At 41.8% G+C, this 20,967-nt stretch overlaps 1 protein-coding gene across 1 annotated transcript in view; it reads left to right on the top strand.

Annotated features, from left to right (window-relative positions):
- Positions 1-20,967, top strand: part of LOC145413995 (glutamate receptor 1-like) — an 802,643-nt gene that overhangs the window by 705,751 nt on the left and 75,925 nt on the right. Inside the window, exon 21 of the mRNA XM_080283586.1 lies at positions 14,286-14,423. Coding sequence (XP_080139712.1) covers positions 14,286-14,423 — 138 coding nt within the window. The remainder of the gene's footprint in view (positions 1-14,285; positions 14,424-20,967) is intronic.

Here is a 20,967-nt window from a genome sequence, read left to right on the forward strand (position 1 = left end):
TCACTTCCTCATTTGTCAGTCTCTCTCTCCATGTGACTCCACATGCTCCTTTCAAGCCATTCATTTCCGCTGCTCTCATTCTTGACTTCTGTCCCTCTAACAAGGTCCGAGCTGCACTTCCGTACGTTAGAGTTGGGATAACAATACTCTCATGTAATAACTTTTTCACTTCCATGTTCACTTCCCTGTTTCTTATCACTGCTTTCAAGGAACCAGCAAACCTTTCTTCCTTGTTGTACCCTTTCAGGCACTTCACCCTCCAAACTTCCATCCTTACTCATCACACTTCCCAAGTACTTAAATGCTCTCACGTTTTCCATTTCCACCTCATCCAGCCTCACTGTATATTCACTGACTTCACTTCTCTCGAAGACCATAATTTTACTCTTCGCTACATTCACCTTTAGATTCCGTTTCTTACACACTCTCCCAGGCTCATCCATCAAACTTGCAGATCCCCTTCATCGTCACTTAACAACACAGTATCATCTACAAACAACAGTACAGGGAGTTTCCAAACATTGCCCACTCTCACTAGGGCTGCTCCAACATCCACTGCCCTACCTTGTATCTTTTGTAACCCCATCCATATGCAGACTGAACAACCATGGAAACATAACACATCCCTATTTCAATCCAACCTTCAAATAGAGAAATTCACTCAGTTCACCATCCACATGCACTGCAGCCTTAGCATCTGCATACATACTCTTCACGGCATTCAACAACTTCCCATCTACTCCATATATCTTAATAATTTCCACAATCCTTGTCTGTCCACCCTGTCATATGCTTTCTCCAAATCCATGAAGGCCGCATACAACTTTCCCTTCTCTTAAAGCTTCTCCACTAAAGATCTAAGAATGAAAATCAATCTACACAACCTCTTCCCTTCCTAAAACCTCCCTGTTCTTCTCCAACTAATTCCTCTGTTATTTCCCTAACTTTGTCAATAAGTATCCTACCATATACTTATCCTGTTACACTAAGAAAACAAATGCCCTTATGATTACCACATACTTCTTATTCCTCTTTTCCTTTGTACAGGGGAGTAATTATACCTGAGTTCCAGTCCTCTGGGACTCTAACCTCCTCCCAGGCCAATCTGCGCATCTTCCGCATCCATTCTGCAATCTCTCCCCCATGCTTCAGCATTTCACCACACACTCCATCGATTCCTGGGGCTTTCCCCATTTTAACTTTCTTCATTGCTTCCACGACTTCCATCCTACTGATTTCTTTTGTCTCCTCTCACATCCCTCCGTCTCCCAGCCATTCCCTAGCCACTTACACGTGCATTACTTTCATTCTCTATGTTCAACAATTATTTAAAGTGTTCAATCCATCTGCTCACTTTTTCTCCTTTCTCCACTAGTAATCTACTATTTTTATCTTTCACTTCGCAACAAATTTTTTTGGCATCCTGTCTAACTCTCTTTACCTCTTTCCAGAACGTTTTCTTACGTTACTTCCACTTTACCCTCAAGTTCCTTCCAAATTCCTCATCCACTCTCTTCTTACTCTCTCTTACTAATCTTTCACCTCTCTCTTCCTCTCTACATATAACTCTCTCTTCTGTCTCTCAACTTCCTCCACACCCATTCCTCATCCACTCACTATATGCTTTCTTCTTTTGTGCCTCTGCCTCTCTCTCCTCTTCATTCAACCATGCTGTTCCCTGCACCCCCTTTCGTCTTCTCTTCACCCCACACACCACCTCACTTGCACAGATTTCTTCTGTGATTATCTTGCATACACCTTCCACGTCCCCCATCTGTTCCAATCCATATTTACCCAATCGCTCCTCCATTTCACTTTTATATTCTCAGGTGTTTCCATCGTTTTGTAACCTTTGCACCCTCCTTGTATGCACTACTTCCTCCTGTCCTTCCCTTCTTCTATTTCTCCATTTCATTTGGTCCTTGATTCTGACCACGATCAAGTGGTGGTTGGAAAGTCCACTCCCCCAACCTCAATATACTCTTGCATCCATTACATAGGCCTACCCTCTCATCCTGTCATCCATACACACATAATCAGTCATTGCCTTCCGTTCATTCAGTTCACCACCCACCCTTCTCATCACTCGCCACATATACCTATGGATCATTTTGTGCTGAAGAGGATGTTGGCTATCACCAACCCCCTCCTGGCACAGATGTCCACTAAAGCACTGCCATTCCCATCCGTCTCTGCAGGCACACCCCACTCACCATCTACTCCATCCACCTTCACATTTCCTACTTTTCCATTCGTATTTGCAGTCAAAAACATTCTCTCATTCCTTTCAAACTTTTCCATGCATGCTTCCACATTTGTCCAGAACTCTTCTATCACTCTACTTGCACGATCGATCTTACGCTGGTGCATACAAGCACACAATCGCCCACATTTGTAGTCCTTTCAGTCTTACCCACACAATCCTTGAGCCAACTGATCCATACTCTTTTATATCCTCCTTTCGTCTGTTACAACAATACACACTCCTTCTTTTGCCCTCTCATTCTCACCTACTCCTGCGCATATACCCCATCCCTACTCCCATTCTCTCACACTCTCACCTCCCTATTTAGTTTCAGTTAATCTTTATACATCCACTTCGCACCCTTAAGCACCTGGACAATCTCTCTTTCACCTCATCATTTGCACCCCTTACATTCCCTGCGGCTATCCGTACCATGTCCTTAGTTCGGTCCTTAGTCGTCATCTTTTGGTCAGTCCTGGTCTGAGGCTTCTTGCTTGTATTTTTGGTTAGTTGTTTTCCGGGGGGAGGGGGGGCACAAACCCACTGCCAACCCACTTATCACGTAGGGAACACATGTTGGTTGGTTATAAGGTTACCACCCAGCGTTGTAAATGCTTTCCTGGTTTACAGGAAATCATTGGGTTGCCATTCAATGTAGAGCTACCTTAAAAAACAATGAGTACCACTACATTAAGTGGGTGGATGATGGGCACCCCCACCTACCATTTATATGTATATACCACTTATATATATATATAACCTTCCTGGTTCCAGTATTTTCAGTAATGAGAGGAGTAGGAGAATGGGAGGTGGCGTACTGCTATATATTAAAAGTAACCTTCCTCCATTTGTAATCCCTAAACCATCCATTGACAACATAGATGTAACCTACATCCAGCTCAGAAATGAATCACACAGATGACATTTGGATAAATTTATTGTCCACCAGCCCAGTCTTGCGAAATTGACAATAAGATATACGAACAAATAGCGGAAGTCTGTTGAACCCAGAATACTCTAATTGTTGGAGATTTCAACTTACTAATAACAAGATGGACTGATCCTTATCTTCGCACACAGGGTTAGACTTGTATACCATCTTACTTGAAAGCTCAATATATCAGTTTGTAGAGCAACCCATTCATGGAGAAAATACCCTAGATCTTATACTGGTGACATCAGAAAGCTTGGTTCATGATGTTCGAGTAGGAGAATAATTCAGCACTAGTGATTATCCCATAGTTACATTCAACCTCAGTTTCAGGAACACAGACCAAAATTGTAGTTACAAGAAAATCCCATACTACAAGAAAGCCAATTTCCACAAATTAAATCTAACTTTATGTAGCAGTGAATGGGAACCAATTATTGACAGTACAATTATACACACAGTGTGGACAGAGTTTGCAGAAATTCTTAATAAGGCAGTTACCGATGCATAATAGAAGACCAGTGAAAAGTAATAAGCCAATATGGTGGAAGAGCAATATTAAGAGAAGTCTTTCAGTAAAAAAGCTCACTTATCAGATAAACAAAGCCACTAATAATGAGGATAAAGAAATCTACCATAACGTTTGTCGTAATGCTAAAAAGTTAATAAAGAAAAGTAAGAAAAACTTTGAAGTGCATATTGGAAGCACCAGTAAATCAAACCCCAAAGAATTTTTCAATTACAGTATATCAGAAATAAGAAAATAGTAACACCAACACTAGGACCACTAGTATCAGCAGATGGTGAGCATACTGTTACATAGCCTATGATTTCATCATCCTTTGTGTAATTTTAACGCACAGTATGCTGCATGTTTGATCACGAGCGTGTTCTGCCTCAGTTCCCCCTTCTACCGTTATAGTAAAGTTGTCCTTTCTGTTGTTCAGAGCAGGATTGTCAACTCTTTGTCCCCATGGCTTCATTTGCACATCCTTCTTACAAGTTGTATCAAGCTCTACTGGCCCCTATATAATGAGCTCAGTCTCTGCATCATGGCCACTTAGATCTACTCCTCATTTTGCTCATATCTCTGTTCTACCCTGTACAGTTATTATTATTGTGAGTGCTCAGGAAGTCTCCAACCATCTAGCAGCTGTGTGTCATTTGAGTATAACTATTGTTGCATTTTTTTCCTTGTACTGTGTAGCATAGGGTTAATTCTTAGGCCTAGTAAGGTTTTTGTAATTTATGTAGGGTTCTTATTGTCAGCCATCATTAATAATATTTTGTATCTGTAATAATTTATCTTGCATTAACTGAGCATTACCCAGTGTATTTTCATTTTATCAGGGCTGACTTAGATAAATTTACTCATGCTAATTTCGTGTTAATAGAGGCTATTGCAGTTAACCATATATTTAACCTGTTTTTGCCATTACATTATCCTTATGAGTCCTGAATGTTTTGTTGTTAGTTTGAGGATTAAACTTTAACTTGTAATTTTACCTAACTCTTTTGTTTTGAACCTGGAACTTTACGGGACAGTTTTCTCTGTTCCGTAACATAGATTTGGCCACCTCGCCAGGATATTCAGAATATTATCATAAGGATATTGCTTGATATTTTGTGACTGTGATTTATTCATGATGTCTACTATTACTACGCTTGATGAAGCCAGAGATTTTTTGTCAAATGTGCAAACAGTGTGTGATGTAGAAAATAGAAGAAAGAATGAACTTAAGCTTGTTGCTCAACAATTGGGAATTGCTGTTCACTCTCATCATTCTAAAGATCAAATTGTTGGCATGATTAATAAAAGCTTGTTTAATGTAACTCCTCCAAATGAGCAAACGCAGATTGAATTAGCTAAGTTACAGCTAGCCCTGCAGGAGGCTCGTGTTAAGGAGGCTGAATTTCAAGCACGTGCTAAGGAGGCTGAGTCTCAGGCTAAGGAGGCGGAGTCTCAGGCTCGTATTCAGGAGGATGAATTTCAAGCAAATGCTAAGGAGGCTGAATCTCAGGCTCGGATTCAGGAGGCACAGATACAGGCTCAGGCACAAATTGAAATTGCCAGGATTCAGGCAGACCATGAGTATCGCATGAAACAAGGTGGAACTGGATCATCTAGCTCTGATGATTTTGATGTGGCTAAAAATGTTAAACTCGTCTCTCCTTTTAATGAATCTGATTTAACAAAGTATTTTCAGTTGTTTGAGAGGGTAGCTACAGGTTTTAATTGGCCAAAAAAGTGTTGGCCAGTACTCCTTCAAACTGTTCTCACCGGTAAAGCTCAAGTAACTTATGCATCTTTGCCTCAGGATCAATCTGATAATTATGATGTCGTTAAGAGCTTGATTCTTAAGGCCTATGAGCTTGTTCCTGAAGCCTATAGAGTAAAATTTAGGACAACTTATAAGCAAGATAAGCAATCCCATGTTGAGTATGCAAAAATCAAAGATCTGTTAGAGCAGTGGTTAAATTTTAAGAATGTGGATTCTGATTTTGACAAATTTAAGCAGATGATTTTGCTGGAGGACTTCAAAAGGTGTATTAGTAAAGATGTAAGCCTATATCTTGATGAGAAAAGAATAGATAATTTGTCTGATGCTGCAGTTTTAGCTGATGAATATGTTCTCACTTACAAGAGATATTCTAGAGGGAAAAGGAAAGCTGAGAGTAAGTACGTTGCCTCTACTCAGAGTATAGGTAACAGGAAAGAGAATAAAGATGATGTTTCTCATGAAGTAAATACCAGCTTCACCTCTAGATTTCAGAAAAGTAAATGTACTTATTGTAGTAAGCTTGGTCATACTACAGAGAAATGTTTCAGGAGACAGCGTGATGTGAACAAAAAGGAGTCTTTAAATATTCAGTCAATTGGTCTAGTGTCCACTCTTGAGAGTTCCCAGAATTCTTTAACTGAGTTAACTGAACCTGCTTTGAGGGGTAACTTAAATTCTCATGATGGAGCTCCTCTTTTGAGCAGTAACGTGGGTGACACTCTCAAGAGTTCATGTGCTAATTTCCTGTCTGATGGTTTTGTCAGTCCTCTGGACAGTAATGACAGTAAATCAGTTAAAATATATCGTGATACAGGTGCTTGCCAATCCCTTATGCTGCCCAGTGTTCTAGGCTCTAATGTTAATTCCTCTGATGAAACTGTAATCTTACAAGGTGTAGGGAATAATTACTTCTCTGTCCCTCAGTGCAGAGTGAATTTAGAGTCTGGTTTTGTTAATGGTTCCATTATGGTTGGGTTGGTTGAGACACTCCCAATGTCAGGTGTAACTTTCTTACTTGGAAATGATATTGGTGGAAGTCAAGTGTGTCCAGCTCCTCAGTTGTCTAGTAAGCCAGTGGCTGCGGCCCAGAATTGTGGTGTCCCTGATGTGTTCCCTGCATGTGCTGTCACTAGGGCTAAGTCTAAAGTTACTGGTGATTTAGAGGATAATGATGATGATGATGTTATCCTAGCTGACACTTTCCTTGCTAATTTGGACCACTCACCAGATGAGGCAGTACCCCGTAGTGTTGATAATTTGTCTCGTCAAGAGTTGGTTGAGTTGCAGGTTGCTGACCCTGAGTTGAAAGGTCTAGCTAACTCTGCTTGCAGTGAGGAAGAGTCAGCTGGTGCTTCTACTTGTTATTATATAAAGTCAGGAGTACTTATGAGGAAGTGGAGACCCCCAACAGCATCAGCCGACTGTGAATGGGAGGTTGTACATCAAGTTGTCATCCCTCGTGTTTGTAGGCAGGATATCATTAGAGTGGCTCATGATTCCAGTTTGGCAGGACACCTTGGAGTGAGGAAGACTGTGGCACGCATTTTGAAACACTTCTACTGACCAGGTATCTTCAGAGATGTTTCCTGGTATTGTAAGTCTTGTCACACCTGTCAAGTTGTGGGGAAGTGTAATCAGACCGAAAAGGTTGCACCTCTAGTTCCCATTCCTCCTTTTGAGGCGCCTTTCACCTGTGTGTTGGTGGATATTGTGGGCCCTCTTCCTAAGACTTCTTCAGGATTTTCTTATGTGTTAACCCTGATTGATATGGCTACTCGTTATCCTGAAGCCATTCCACTTAGAAATATCTCAGCAAAGAACGTGGTTAAGGAAATGCTAGGGTTCTTCACAAAGTTTGGTCTGCCCAAGGAGGTACAGTCAGACCGGGGAAGTAATTTCATGTCAAACGTTTTCAAGCAGTCTCTGAAAGAGTTGGGCATCATCCGGATCACGTCTTCAGCTTACCATCCCCAGACCCAAGGAGCGTTGGAGAGATATCATCAAACACTCAAATCGATGCTCAAGAAATACTGTTTGGAACATCAGAAAGACTGGGATAAAGGTCTTCCATTCGTTGTGTTTGCTGCAAGAGAATCTCCAAATGAATCACTGGGCTTCTCACCTTTTGAACTACTTTTTGGCCATGAAGTAAGAGGACCCCTTAAGTTGCTCAAGGAATGCTGGCTGTCGGAGGAAGATGACGTCAACCTGCTGGAGTATGTGATGAAGTTCAAAGAACGGCTGTCCGCTGCTTTACAGCTGGCGAGAGAGAATTTAGGAACTGCTCAGGAGAAGATGAAGACTTGGTATGATAAGAAGTCCAGGTTACGCCACTTTCAGCCAGGAGATCAGGTTTTGATTCTGCTACCGGTGCATGGGCAACCTCTTCAAGCCAAGTTTAGTGGTCCTTATTTCGTGGAGAAGAAACTCAGTGATGTCAGCTATGTCATCGCCACACCAGATCGTAGAAAGAACAAGCAACTATGTCACATCAACATGCTAAAGTTATATCACAGGCGGGACGAAAATAATCCAGTCTGCACTGTAGCTGTTCCACCCAAGTCTGCAAGTGAAGCTCTCCCATGCAGTATGAGCCTGAGTGATAGTTTGGGGAAGAATCCTGATATCATGAATGATCTCCAGACTAAGCTTTCTTATCTAGCTCCCGAGGAAAGGCAGGAGTTTTCGGCATTACTGCAGGAGTACCCGCAAGTGTTCCGTGCCACTCCAGGAAGAACCACTGTGTTGATGCATGATGTCGATGTTGGAGACGCAAAGCCAATTAAATTGCCTCCTTACCGTGTGAACCCAGTGAAAGTTCCTCTCATCCAGAAGGAGCTTGGCTACCTGTTGGACCACAAGATGTTTGAGCCCTGTCAGAGCGAGTGGAGTTCTCCTGTCACTCTAGTCCCTAAGCCAGGTGGGTCACAGCGGCTTTGCATCGACTACAGATGTGTTAATCAGATAACCAAAACAGACACTTACCCTCTCCCTCGCGTGGAAGATCGCATAGACAAGATCGGAAAGGCTAGGTACATAAGTAAGTTTGATTTGTTAAAGGGATACTGGCAAGTACCTATGACTGAACATGCTAGGGAGATCTCATGTTTTGTAACACTAGGAAAGACTTTTGCATGTTCTGTAATGCCATATGGTATGAAGAATGCATCAGCCACATTTCAGAAGCTTATGAATGTTGTAACAGAGGGTTTGGCAGGGTGTGTTGTTTATATTGATGATGTATTAATCTTCAGTGACAATTGGAAAGATCACCTATGCCATGTCAGTAAATTTCTTGAGCGTTTGGTTCATGCTACTCTTGTAGCTAATTTATCAAAGTGTGAGTTTGGTCAAGCTAAAGTTCAGTACCTTGGGTATGTAATTGGTGATGGACATGTTGCACCACCAGGAGCTAAGGTTCAGGTTATAAGTGATCTTCCCAGACCTAAAAGTAGGAAAGAGCTACAAAGATTTTTGGGAATGGTAGGTTATTACAGGAGATTTGTTCTTAACTTTTCAATTCTTGTATCACCACTTACAGACCTACTGAAAAAGGGAGTTGAATTTGTCTGGACCGATAACTGTGAATCCTCTTTCAACAAACTTAAAGCTATCCTATTAAGTCAGCCAGTGCTCGCTACTCCAAATTTTGCTAAGCCTTTTAAGATGTCTGTTGATGCAAGTGATACAGGAGCTGGGGCTGTTTTGCTGCAAGAGGATGATCAGGGTATTGAACACCCTGTATCTTATTACAGTAAGAAGTTCACTCCACCTCAAAAGAACTACTCAACTATTGAGAAAGAGCTTTTGGCCTTGATTTTGGGTTTACAGCATTTTTCATTTTATTTGTGTTCTGGTTTTGACCCCATAGTCATTTATACCGATCATAACCCACTGAAATTCCTTAGTAAGTTTAAAGATAAAAATCAGAGATTGACAAGATGGAGTCTACTTCTTCAGGAGTATTCATTAGACATACAACATGTCAAGGGGAAAGAAAATGTTATTGCAGATTGCTTATCTAGACTTTAGACAGATTATTTTAGAGTAATAAGAAATTTCCTTTGTAAATTTCTTTTTCTTTGTGGGGAGGTGTTATATAGCCTATGATTTTATCATCCTTTGTGTAATTTTAACGCACAGTATGCTGCATGTTTGATCACGAGCGTGTTCTGCCTCAGTCCCCCCTTCAACCGTTATAGTAGAGTAAGTCGTCCTTTCTGTTGTTCAGAGCAGGATTGTCAACTCTTTGTCCCCATGGCTTCATTTGCGCGTCCTTCTTACAAGTTGTATCAAGCTCTGCTGGCCCCTATATAATGAGCTCAGTCTCTGCATCATGGCCACTTAGATCTACTCCTCATTTTGCTCACATCTCTGTCCTCCCCTGTACAGTTATTATTATTGTGAGTGCTCAGGAAGTCTCCAACCATCTAGCAGCTGTGTTTCATTTGAGTATAACTGTTGTTGCATTTTTTTCCTTGTACTGTGTAGCATAGGGTTAATTCTTAGGCCTAGTAAGGTTTTTGTAATTTATGTAGGGTTCTTATTGTCAGCCATCATTAATAATATTTTGTATCTGTAATAATATATCTTGCATTAACTGAGGATTACCCAGTGTATTTTCATTTTATCAGGGCTGACTTAGATAAATTTACTCATGCTAATTTCGTGTTAATAGAGGCTATTGCAGTTAACCATATATTTAACCTGTTTTTGCCATTACATTATCCTTATGAGTCCTGAATGTTTTGTTGTTAGTTTGAGGATTAAACTTTAACTTGTAATTTTACCTAACTCTTTTGTTTTGAAGCTGGAACTTTATGGGACAGTTTTCTCTGTTCCGTAACAATACAAATGATGAAACCGAGATGGCTAAAATTCTTAATACTTTCTTTACATTGGTATTTACAGTAGAAAGTCCATGCTCGTATTTACAGTAGAAAATCCTGCCGATCCAGATAGGTCCTCCACACACGTAGATGAAGACAACACACTCAAAGAAATTATTATCAATGATTGAATGTACTCCTTGTGCTAAATAAATTAAAGATAACTAGAACAGCAGGGCTAGATAGAATATCTCTTATGAGTCTTAAAGGAGGCAAAAAATGTAATAGTGAAACCCTTAACACATAATTATATTCAGTATATCACTCAGGAGCGGCACTGTACCAAGCGGTTGAAAATTAGCAAATGTAACTCCGATATTCAAAAAGGGAGACAAATCTCAACCCAGCAATTACTGACCAATAAGCTTGACATCAGTTGTTTGCAAGTTGTTAGAAACCATAATTAGATGTAAAGTGGTCAGTCATATAGAACAAAGCAGTCTTATCAAAGACTCAGCATGGATTCTGAAATAAGTGTTCATGCCTTACTAATCTACTTGATTTTGTCAGTGATATTATCAAAATGTATGACAGCACTAAATCAGTCAGTGTCATTTACCTTGATTTCAGAAAGCATTTGAAAAGGTTCCACATATTCAGGTTGTTGAGAAACTGCGCACATGTGGTATCAGTGGCAGTGTACTAAGATGGATCGAAAGCTGGCATACGAATTGTAAACAGAGTTGTAATCAGTGGTAAGGAATCAGACTGGAAAAATATTGTTAGTGGAGTACTGTAAGGCTCAGTTTTAGGTCCTATTCTGTTCTTGGTTTATATTGACGACATTGGTGAAGGCGTGTTTTGTAAATTATCAAAATTTGCTGATGATATAGATTGGAAATAGAGCATATACCCCAGAACAAAGAATACTGATTCAAAGGGATCTTGATAAATTGCTTAATTGGGCTGAAAAATGACAAATTGATTTTAATATTGATAAATGCAAAGTTCTAAATATTGGAAGTAAAAATGAAAAAAGTAGTTATACAATGAATCATTCTCATGAATGTAAACCATGAAAAGGAACTAGGAATAATTGTAACAGATGATCTGAAGCCAAGTAAACAGTGCACTGAAGCTATAATGAAAGCTAACAAACTAGTTGGATTTATAAGTAGATCATATGAATTCAGATCTGAAAATATAATTCTTACCCTGTACAGTTCCTTGGTGCATCCGCTTCTAGAGTACTGAGTGCAGTTCTGGTCACCATATTAAAGGAAAGACAGAGAAATTAGAGAGAGTGCAGTGACAAGTAACAAAAATGATACGCAGACTGGGGAACAAATTGTACGAGGAGCTATTAAATGAGCTGAAGTTATTTAACCTATCAAAGCTCGGACTACGAAGGGATCTGATTCAGGTATTCAAGATTATTAAATGAATCGTTAATATGGATGTTGACAAGTACTTTGCAGCTGATCGTTCGAACTGCACTAGAGGTAATGGGTATAAGATTATTGGAATGCATTTCCAGTCTAAAGAAGCAAAGCATTTTTTCCTTAACAGGGCTTTTAACATTTGGAATAAACTGCACCGGGATGTCGTTGATTGCAGTACAGTGGTGACATTCAAAAATTGTTTGGATAAGTATCTCACTTCAAATCCGCAGCAAAACGCCTTCATGACTGAAAAATAATAATGTAAGTTGTTTTTCTCTATTTCAGATCGTGATGAAACTATAGCAGGGAAATACTATGCACAGTAATTTATGATAATTGTAGCTTATTGACACCTGTAATGTACAGATATAGTTGGACAAAATATAGTTTACCACTTTTTAGTCATTCCTAAGAAAATTGCATGTCAGCTTTTCCATGCTGCATGGTGGTCCTTCTCACATTTTTCCTGCCAGCTTCGACTGAAGGGTTTGATGGGTGGGGGATAGCCTTCTTGCTTTACCATCCTTACCTTTAACTTGTAGAATTAGATATCATAGTGATAATCTTCTCTGTAACAAGCAGCCTCGAAAGGACCATTAGATCTGTTGCTGTTTGTTTTCCTTTGTATTCATTATATTCATGCTACCACCAGCTGCTTTTATGACCTCTGCCAAGGTTATGTTTTTATCGGCATTGGTTTGAGTGTCTGTTTGTCTGTTAGCACGAATACTCAAAAAGTTATGGATGGATTTTGCAGAAAGTTTTTGGAGGGGTAGGCTATGGCCCAAGGAACTTTCCATTAGATTTTGGTGGTGACCCGGATTATCATCCGGATCCATGATTTTTTTATTCATTTATCCATAGGATATCTCGAACAGTTCTCGATGAATTTCAATGAAATCTTGTGGAAAGGTGGGCCATAGGTCAAGAAAGAATTTATTCAATTTTGGGGTGGATCCAGATTGTGCAATGGCATTGGCGGACGTATGCACTCTCTGAGTGGTTTCTACTTAGTTATGGTACTTTTCATACTGAAGAACATTAATGAATGTAGTTTCTAACCCCTTCACTGGGACAGGTTATCAGTAGATAACCCGGTGACATGTCTAACTTACATTATTGCTATCTTTTGGCAATTTAATCACCCTTAGGAAAGACCAGAAAGACATGTAGTAGTGAAGTGGTTTGTGAAGGCCATATTTCCCCCCTCCAGTTGGACAATTAACTTCATAAAATCTGATGGTAGCAAGAGTAAAGCAAAATGCATCATTGGATTGAAGGGGTTAAGTAAAGTTGTGTGGACTTAGCAAGAATACATTAAAAATATGTAACCGTGGCAAAGAGATTGATTGATTGTTGTTGCTGTTGTTGCTGATAATAGTCTTTTCAACATACATCCCTCATATTGTTCCTGCCACGTTATATTATGCCACCTATTCCGAGGATGTATTTTCATTGTTCTTGCTATCTTCAAACTATATTATTCAGCTAGGGATAGACTTTTAGAACTGGAGGGGTTAAATACAGACAACATTAACCTATTCAGCACGAGAGATCTTTTTTCAGGCTGAATGAAATACTGTGGAGGGAGCAAAGACAAGACGATAAAGTATGCCCTTAGGTGGAAGGATTTAAATGAGAAAATTGGTTGAATCAGTATTTGTTTGACATGGTTGCAAAGGTTATTGTCGTTGTAACTGAGAAGGTGGTTCTCCCTTCAAGTTGTAGTTTTGTGGTGGTGATTTTTTATTTAAATGTGTCCAAGTATTCCCTTGGTCGTGTTCCAGGGGAAGACTGTGGCTTACCAAAAAATGTCATCCCTGATATCCTCATAAATCTGACAGTTAGTTAGCCATCTTCCTAGTTTCCTTAACTGCCACTGACTGTGGGTCATGCCCACGTACAGTAATGTGTTGTCGAGTGCTCTGGAAAACAGTCAGAGAAACTAATACATCAGGTCTTGGAAGCATAATAAGAAAAAGAAAAATTTATATTGTAGGCTTGTTTTGTCCACGAAATTTCTAGCTCCTCTCTCCCTTTCCCAAGCTCACTATGCACATTTCCATACCCATCTAACAAGCATGTTTACAGGAGACTTCAAAATCTAATTTCACCGCAGCAATACCACTAATTCTACAACACCCATTTTCACATGTTATACTTTTCCTGTCTCAGCTCTATTGTCCATCTAACTTCCAATCCATCCTACACTTTCTTTTGCTCACAACTCCAATTTCTTTACCCACCTTTCGATGTTTTCGTGGTGCAGTGCACGTCACATGATTGACGAACGTGTTTGTTCTATGCTTCATGGTGATCCTTCTCATTCTCATGCATACTGTCTTCGGCTGGAGGAATTTCTGAGTGGGGGCAGCTTATCACTTTATTTTTAATCTTCAGTTCATATTATTACCATAATTACCACAATTTTAATCTTTGTTGTGACAAAAATGCTTCAAAAGTACCGTTAGGTCTGTTGTTGTTTTCCTTTGTACACACACACTCCTTCCCCCCCCCTCTCTCTCCTTCTTTAATTGACCCCTCTTTTTATCACAGGATACCCACGCTAGCGCCCTGACTCTGAGCAAAATAGCAGGCATCTTCTACATTCTGACTGGAGGCCTGGTACTGTCAATGGTCGTGGCCATCACAGAATTTTTCTACAAATCGAAAATAGACGCCAGCCGAGCCAAGGTAGGTAAAGGCAATGAGTTTTAGCTATTTGTGAAACCTGATCAGGCGAGGATGTATGCATACCCCCAGTATATGAGAGTCAGTTATGCGATGCTTATGATTTTCAAGGTGCCAGATGGTGTGTTAATTAGACCATTACAGTCAGGGTGACATACTAGCTAGTTCAAGAATTGACTGAAAGCTTTTCAGTCATGTAATGTAACAAAGGGGAGTATGCTGGTCATAGATGTGCCCATAAATGCCTTGGACTAGAGGCAGCCATGGTTAAAGCCCCAGCCCTATAAGCCTGCATTTCATATTATATAATGTAGTCATGCAAGTTCTGCCTTTGGCAGTTGCTTAAGAAAATGTTATAGTGCAATGAAGACTTTTCTGTACCCTTCACCCTGCACGTTTTAATAATACGGCTTTAGTCACTCATAATTAGTTATGAGTATGTTCCAGAAAATAAAAAAATATACAACTGGGACTGAGAGTTATGGGAGACTGACAGTTTATCCTAATAAGCAGCAAAATATGAAAAACCATTTTCAGTTATTTAATATGGAAAAAAATGAACTTGAAAGAAAGGAGACAGTTAGGATCTAATGTTCACGAGTGTACGGTAACTTTTGTCTCCGTTAGTCTTGTGGATACGTAAGTGAAAGGATAAAGGACCGGTATGGATTTTCTCCTTCCAAATCTTTTGTGGTTGTTTTACTGAAAGTAATGAATGTATAGTCTTTCCAAGATTCTTGTAATGCCTTCCCACTTAAGAGGGACATTCTGAAAGTATATATATATATATATATATATATACTACCAAGGATAAGATGTTGGGTTAAATAACAGTGACTATGGTATAGTCAGCCAAAAAAGTCGTGTCTTCGTTCCGAACCCTGTAAATATTCGAACAGATAAGTGGAAGCAACAGGGATAGCATCACAAGGCTGGCAACTGCGTCAGACCAGACGGTGATGGAGGTGAGTGGATTGGGGATGGAGGTGGGGTAGTGGAGGGTGTGTGCTGTCATGTTTTATATACCATGCATTACCGAAGGGTGGAAGCTGTTGGGAATAACGTACTGGGTAATAGGGTTATAGTCAATTTTTATCAATAATATGTCTCTAAATGTCTACATATGCATCATCATGAGTTTACATGTAATCAAAATATACTGCAGTTTAATATACGTGGGCTGTCATGTCTAATTCATCTTTGCTATTTGGAATACTTCAGAGGACGGAATGAATGTGGAGTACGTTTCATAACGAGTGTTTGAAATTTAATGGAACGTCATGGTTGTGATAATATAAAACAACATTTATTAGTGACAACATGAATCTCCCCTCTAATTTTCCTGTCGCCCAATATAGATAACTGAATGACTGTGAAGCTATGACTGTATGCTGGTGGGTGTATATCTGGGTCTCATCACAGTGCGTAACACCTGTGGCCAGGTTTCCCTTACCCCTTTACCAAAACATTAACCACTTGTGGAAACAAATGCTTTTCTCGTTATTACTGTGAAGGCACCGCATGCCTCTGTGCCATACCACACATGGTAATGATATGTAATATATCCTGTCATGTTCAGAAGGTAACCATACAAAAACACAGCTGTCTGTTCTTTATTCCCATGTTATGTGGTTAAGTAATGCCCGGCGGAGAGGGTGTGACAGGAAGGTGGGGAGGGGGGGTAGAACCTCGTCATTTCTGCTAACGCTTGTTTGGCTACATGTTATAGGCATTATTTCAGGTTAACGATAAATTTCACTATTTACAGATATTAAATTAGGCGTAATATCAAATTTAGCGACTTTACTGTGCGGTGTCTTGCTAGACTACACTGCCAACAAAAATTACAGATTACACTGCCAACAATAATTACAGCACACACACACCCCACTTCCCACCCCCAATTCACTCACCTCCACCACCGTCTGGTCTGACACAGTTACCAGACTTGTGAAGCTATCCCTGCTGCTTCCACTTATCTGTTCGGATATTTACCGGTGGAATGAAGACACGACTTTTTTGGCTGACTATACATACTGGCAGTGCCACAAATCCCAGGGCATCTCCTGCCCTGCAGGAGTCATAGCCTGTCCAAAACCTGAACCAGGTGGATGTATATCACTGTCCAAAATTTGTCGTTAGGTAAATAATCTATATAATTATCGCCACAGCTAATATCATCACTCATCATCATTGACATAAGTCATCACGACGACTGTTACCAGTAGCCTACGTACCTCACGTTCCCCTATGTCCCTTTATCTTATTACAGCATAATGTTATCCTTTTTATTCACTTCAGCTGTTGTGAGTTATACCATACTGTCACCAACATCACCCACCAGCCTGCTCAAGTCTTTCACCTGTTTCACCCTCACACTCAAAGCATCACCCACCCAATAGAAATTAAATGCTGACGCCACTCCCTCACTTATACCACCCCCTCACCTATACCACCCTCTCAACTACTACCACCTTTTGAACTATGCCACCCTTTCAGCTATACCATTCTCTCACGTATACCATCCTTTCACCTTTACCACCCTCTCACCTATACCACCCCCTCACCTGTACTACTCACCAACCTATACCACCCACCAACCTATACCACCCACCAACCTATACCACCCACCAACCTATACCACCCACCAACCTATACTACCCACCAACCTATACTACCCACCAACCTATACCACCCACCAACCTATACCACCCTCCCACCTATACCACCCACCTGCCTATACCACCCACCTACCTATACCACCCACCTGCCAATACCACCCACCTGCCTATACCACCCTCCCACTTATACTGCCCGCCCACCAATACTACCCTCCTACCTATACCACCCTCCCACCTGTAACACCCACCATCTATACCACCCTCCTACCTATACCACCCATCTACCTGTACCACCCTCCTACCTATACCATCCACCCACCTATACCTACTCCCATCAATACATGCCTCCCACCAGTCCCACCCACATATACCAACTTCCCACTTTTACCACCCACCCACCTACACCGCCCTACCACGCACCTATACCGTCCTCTCACTTATACCATACCACCCACCCACCTACTCTACCCACCCACCGACACTACCCTCCTATTACGCCACATACCCGCACTAGCAACCCTTGTCATGTTAACAGTAGGATTATTTTGGGGGATGTAGCCCCTCCCACCGTCCAGGTGTAAATACAGATATTAACTGGTCTCACTCTGTCTAACGCCTGCCTTGGGTGGAATTTATCTTTATGCTTTTTTTTTTTTCCTCCATTTAAAAAGTACAGCATTTATAATGCTGTACTTTTTATTCACATCAGCTGATAAGTTACACCACCCACCCACCTACGCCACCCACTCATTCACGCCACTCACCCATCTATGCTACCCACCTATCTAAGCCACCCACCCATCTAGGTCACCTACCATCCCATGTACACCACCCTCCCATCCACCACCACCACCCTCCCACCCACCTACACCACCTTACCATTTACCTACACCACCCTCACATCTGCCCACACCACCCTTTCATTTACCTACACCATCCTCCTATCCACCTACACCACCCTCCCATCTACACCACTTATCCATCTACACCTATTCACCTGCACCACCCTCCCATCCACCTACACCACTTTCCCATCCACCTACACCACTCTCCCATTCATCTGCTATACACCTGTCCATTTACATCACTCTCTCATCCACCTACACCACTCCCATCCACTTACACCACCCTCCCATTTACCCCACCCTCTCATCTACACCACCTATCCATCTTCATCGTCCCATCCACCTGCACTGTCCACCCATTTGCAACACCCATCCACCCAAACCACCCAGCCACCCACACCAGTCATCCACCTACACCACTCACTCACCTACAACACTCATCCACCTACACCATCCACCCACCTGCACCACCAACCTCCTTGCACTGTCAGGACTCCATATTATAAATACAAATCATAATAGATAGATCGATAGATAGATAGATAGACAGACAGAAGCAGCAAGTCAGGGGATGAGATAGGTAGCGTGTCAGCGAGAATCGAGCAGTGGTAAACATGCTTACACACTCTAACTCAAGGAATGCTTGATAGGCACACGAACAATGCCTCGTGACCATACACACACATACACACAGGCTTCTAGAAACTTCACATCAGTTTATTCCACGTGACACAACCCCTGCTAAAATGAGATAGGTCCATTCTGTGTCATTATTGTGCAAAACCAGGAAACACTAGGAATGAATGCTTTATCAAAGCAAAAGAAGATAGACAAAAGACACAAGGATTTGGTCCCTTCTGTAGACATCATAAGTGCCAAGGGCACTGGACCAGTAACTGCAAAACAGTAGAAAAATTAGTGTCTGTGTTCTAATCGGGGGAAGACCAAGTCATGACAAAAAACGAACAAGCTTAAAGAAAAGCAAGTCTAAAATTCACATAGGAGGCATGTTGGGATATGAGTGTATCTTGATACCAGCTGTATGTGAGGATCAAAACGTTTCCTTATTTTTAGACACATGCTCTCCAGTGAACTTAATAACACAAGAAGAAATAAATAGAATTTTTAGAAATAAAAAGAAAGTAACTTTTCTGGAAGAATCTGATTTAGATTTATATACAGTAGATGGCAAAAAAATCGCAGTAAAAGGTATGATAAGGTTAAATATCAGTTTCACAGAGACTACAAGACCAATCTCTGCATTTTTCTATATCGTTGAAAACTTAGCAATTAAAGCTCATATGTTACTGGGCTTAAGATGCATGAGAACAGAGAAAATAACTTTACTCCCACAAATGAATGGAATAGACTTTGACAATGAATTCATAGAGGAACACCATCAGAGCCCTCGCCAATTAGTAAAAGAGAACCATAAAGAGTTGGTAATATTAAAAGCTTAAACAAACTTACGCAAACAGATGAGTGTATACATCCACTCACACCACCAGCCCCAGCCTCCATAATTAGAGACCCAAGGTAACAGTACTGATTTATCAGTTTTTCCCGCCCATCTAACCAACGATTTAATTATACCATGTAATTCCTATATTCTCATTTTAGCAGGGGTTGTGTCACGTGGAATAAACTGATGTGAAGTTTCTAGAAGCCTGTGTGTGAGTATGTGTGTGTATGGTCACGAGGCACTGTTCGTGTGCCTATCAAGCATTCCTTGAGTTAGAGTGTGTAAGCATGTTTACCATTGCTCGATTCTCGCTGACACACTGCCTATCTCATCCCCTGACTTGCTGCTTCTATCTGTCTATCTATCTATCTATCTATTATGATTTGTATTTATAATATGGAGTCCTGACATTGCCACTCACCCGTCTGTACCATGCATCTACCTGCACTACCACCCATCCACGTGCACCACCTATCCACCAACACCACCCACTATCCACCTGTACAACCCACCATCCACTTGTACAACCCACCATCCACTTGTACCACCCATCCACCTGCACCAGTGCACAACCCACTCACCTGCACCACCCACCTGCCTGCACTACAAATCCACTTGCACCACCCATCCACTTGCACTACCCATCCACCTGAACCATCCATCTACCTGCACCACTCACCATCCACCTGCACCACCCACCTGCCTGCACCATCCTTCCACCTACACCACCCACCTACCTGCACCATCCATCCACCAACACTACCCACCCACCTGCACCACCCATCCACTCGCACCACCAATCCACCAACACCACCAATCCACCAACACCACCCATCCACCTGCGCCACCCACCATCCACCTGCACCACCCACCATCCACCTGCACCACCCATCATCCACCAGCACTCCTTACCATTCACTTGCACCCCTCACCATCCACCTGCATCATCCACCCATCCACCTGCACCATCCACCCACCCACATGCACCACCCACCCACCAACCCATATATACCACCCACTGACCTGTGCCACCCACCCACTTCCTCCACCCACCCACCGACCCACCTGCATCATCCATCCACCTACAACACCCAACTGTCTGTACCACCACCCATCCGCCGTCATCACCACCCATTCATCAGCACAGCCACCCATCCACATGCATCACCACCCATCCACCTGAACCACCGCCCATCCACCTGAACCACCGCCCATCCACCTGAACCACCACCCATCTACCTGAGCCACTCACCATCCTCCTGCACCATCACCCATCCACCTGCACCACCACAAATCCACCTGCACCACCATAAATCCACATGAACCACCCACCTTCCACCTGCACCACCACAAATCCACCTGCACCACCACAAATCCACCTGAACCACCACTCACCCAACTGCATCATCACCCACCTACCTGCACCACCACCCATCCACCTGAACCACGTACCATCCACCTGCACCACCCACCATACATCTGCACCACACACCATCCACCTGCGCCACCCACTCTCCCACCCACCCTCCCACCCACCTGCGCCACCCACCCACCTGGATCACCCATCCTCCTTCACCACCCATCCACCTGCACAACCCATTCAACAAACACCACCCATC

The sequence above is a fragment of the Coenobita brevimanus genome, chromosome 1 (assembly GCF_032717465.1).
Source record: "Coenobita brevimanus isolate Jiangsu-jjx chromosome 1, ASM3271746v2, whole genome shotgun sequence".
Classification (NCBI taxonomy): domain Eukaryota; kingdom Metazoa; phylum Arthropoda; class Malacostraca; order Decapoda; family Coenobitidae; genus Coenobita; species Coenobita brevimanus.